Below are 1,772 nucleotides of genomic sequence, written 5' to 3'. Positions count from 1 at the left end.
CTGCACCTGAATGTATAAACCGAACATAATCTAGGGTGGTTTTTGGTTTTTCATAAGAAATATTCATGGTTTATAAAGGGGATACCACTATTAGCGTGGGTGATACCAATTGAACGATCCAACAATCAGGATCTGTTAACACTTGCTTGTCCTATATAAAAAGGTATCACCCCTAAGTAATATTGGTATCCTCTTTATAAATTATGGAAACATTGGTTTGGTTATTGGGTTGATACAAAATCAAGCCAAATCGAACCACGGGCATCCCAAGTACTCCCCAGAAAAACGGAGAGGGCCCACAAAGAGAAAAAAAAATCATGAAGGACCTAAACCGAAACTTTGACAACTATTTCATCTCCTCCCCCAATTCTAAACGTCTACACCACCGCCGTGTGAGAGACAGTTAGGGTATTGAAAATGGCTTCTTCATCTCTTAATCAACAAGAAGAAGATACATATGTCAAACACGGTTTGTCATATGTGAAGATCTACAAGAACAAGAAGTGTGATGAGGTAGGTACACTCTGTTTCTCTTTTTGATTTTAGGTTTTCGATATTAATTTCAATTTATTTGTCTACTTGTGTTAATTGTAGGGTTTTACTAATGATCATCACCATAACAGTCCACATCCACCTTCTATTCATCATACCAGTGAAGAAGAACGACCTCCGTATGTCATTGTTGTTCACGGACCCCCCAAGGTGAATTACTGGTTATTATACTGTAGCCGAAGCCAATTATGGTTAATTTAGTACTTAATTTGGTTTGATTTGATGATTGCTTGCAATTCTAACTTAATTCCGTTCCTATTTCTGTTCTAGGTTGGGAAAACCCTATTAATCAAGTGTTTAGAGGATCACTTTAGCAGGAGAAATGTGGCAGGCCCCAGTAGATGTTTTTTATTAGGTGACAAGAGACGGATACAGTTTGTGGAGTGTCCCAATAATGTCAATGGCATGATTGATGCTGCAAAGTATGCCGATGCTGTGATGTTCCTCATTGATGCGGGTTATGGGTTTGAAATGGTATGTCACTAGCTTCTTCTGCAGTTGTCTTTGTTCCTTATACCCTTAACTTTTTTGATGTACAAGTGTAGGAAGCTGCTTATGAATATGTTTCTGTTGATTTCAGGAAACATTCGAGTTCCTCGAACTCTTAAAAGTTCACGGCATGCCCAAGGTTATGGGGGTGCTTACATATCTTGATAGCTTCAAGGATGAAGATGTGCTAGCAAAGACTCGGCAAAACCTCTTGGACCAGTTCCAGACTAACATACACAATGGAGCAAAAGCGTTCTGCTTATCCGGTCGTCATAATGCGATGTAAGTTTCGTCCTCCTATCTTATTAGTTTTTTTCTTCAATGGAAAAGCCAATTTGTAACCCAAGGGACTCACCCGAAGGAGAAAAACAGTGCATTAAAGGAAAAACTCTTACTCAGCTGATGGTGGTTAACAGGTATTTGGAGCACGAAATTAGCGAGCTGGCAAGCTTCTTATCGACAATGGAATTCCATCCTTTGTCATGGCGAGCTGCACGTCCTTATATGCTGGTAGATCTTTTTGAAGATGTCACTCCTCTTGAGAAAGTGCAAATGGATAAAGAATGCCCAAGAGACATTATGTTGGAAGGATACCTTCGAGGATGTGACATCGAGAATGGATCTAAGGTACTTCTTTTTCAGGCCAGGTTACCTGTTGAGTGACTTGTTTGTTATTCCATCACTTCCAGAAAGTAGAAACTGCTTCTGTGAATATAACTTTTTGGTTCGTC

General features: G+C 39.5%; 1 protein-coding gene across 1 annotated transcript; it reads left to right on the top strand.

Moving 5' to 3' along the window:
• Positions 1-337: 337 nt before the first annotated feature.
• LOC113337711 (ribosome biogenesis protein BMS1 homolog) lies at positions 338-1,668 on the top strand (the record flags this gene model as incomplete). The annotated part of the gene is made up of 5 exons (XM_026583312.1): positions 338-513; positions 595-702; positions 823-1,026; positions 1,133-1,323; positions 1,458-1,668. Coding segments are annotated over exons 1-5 (810 nt in total), but the record flags the coding sequence as incomplete, so codon positions are not given.
• Between the last annotated feature and the right edge of the window lie 104 nt (positions 1,669-1,772).

The sequence above is a fragment of the Papaver somniferum genome, unplaced genomic scaffold (genome assembly GCF_003573695.1).
Source record: "Papaver somniferum cultivar HN1 unplaced genomic scaffold, ASM357369v1 unplaced-scaffold_17469, whole genome shotgun sequence".
Lineage (NCBI taxonomy): Eukaryota > Viridiplantae > Streptophyta > Magnoliopsida > Ranunculales > Papaveraceae > Papaver > Papaver somniferum.
This window is presented reverse-complemented; position numbering and strand designations above follow the sequence as displayed.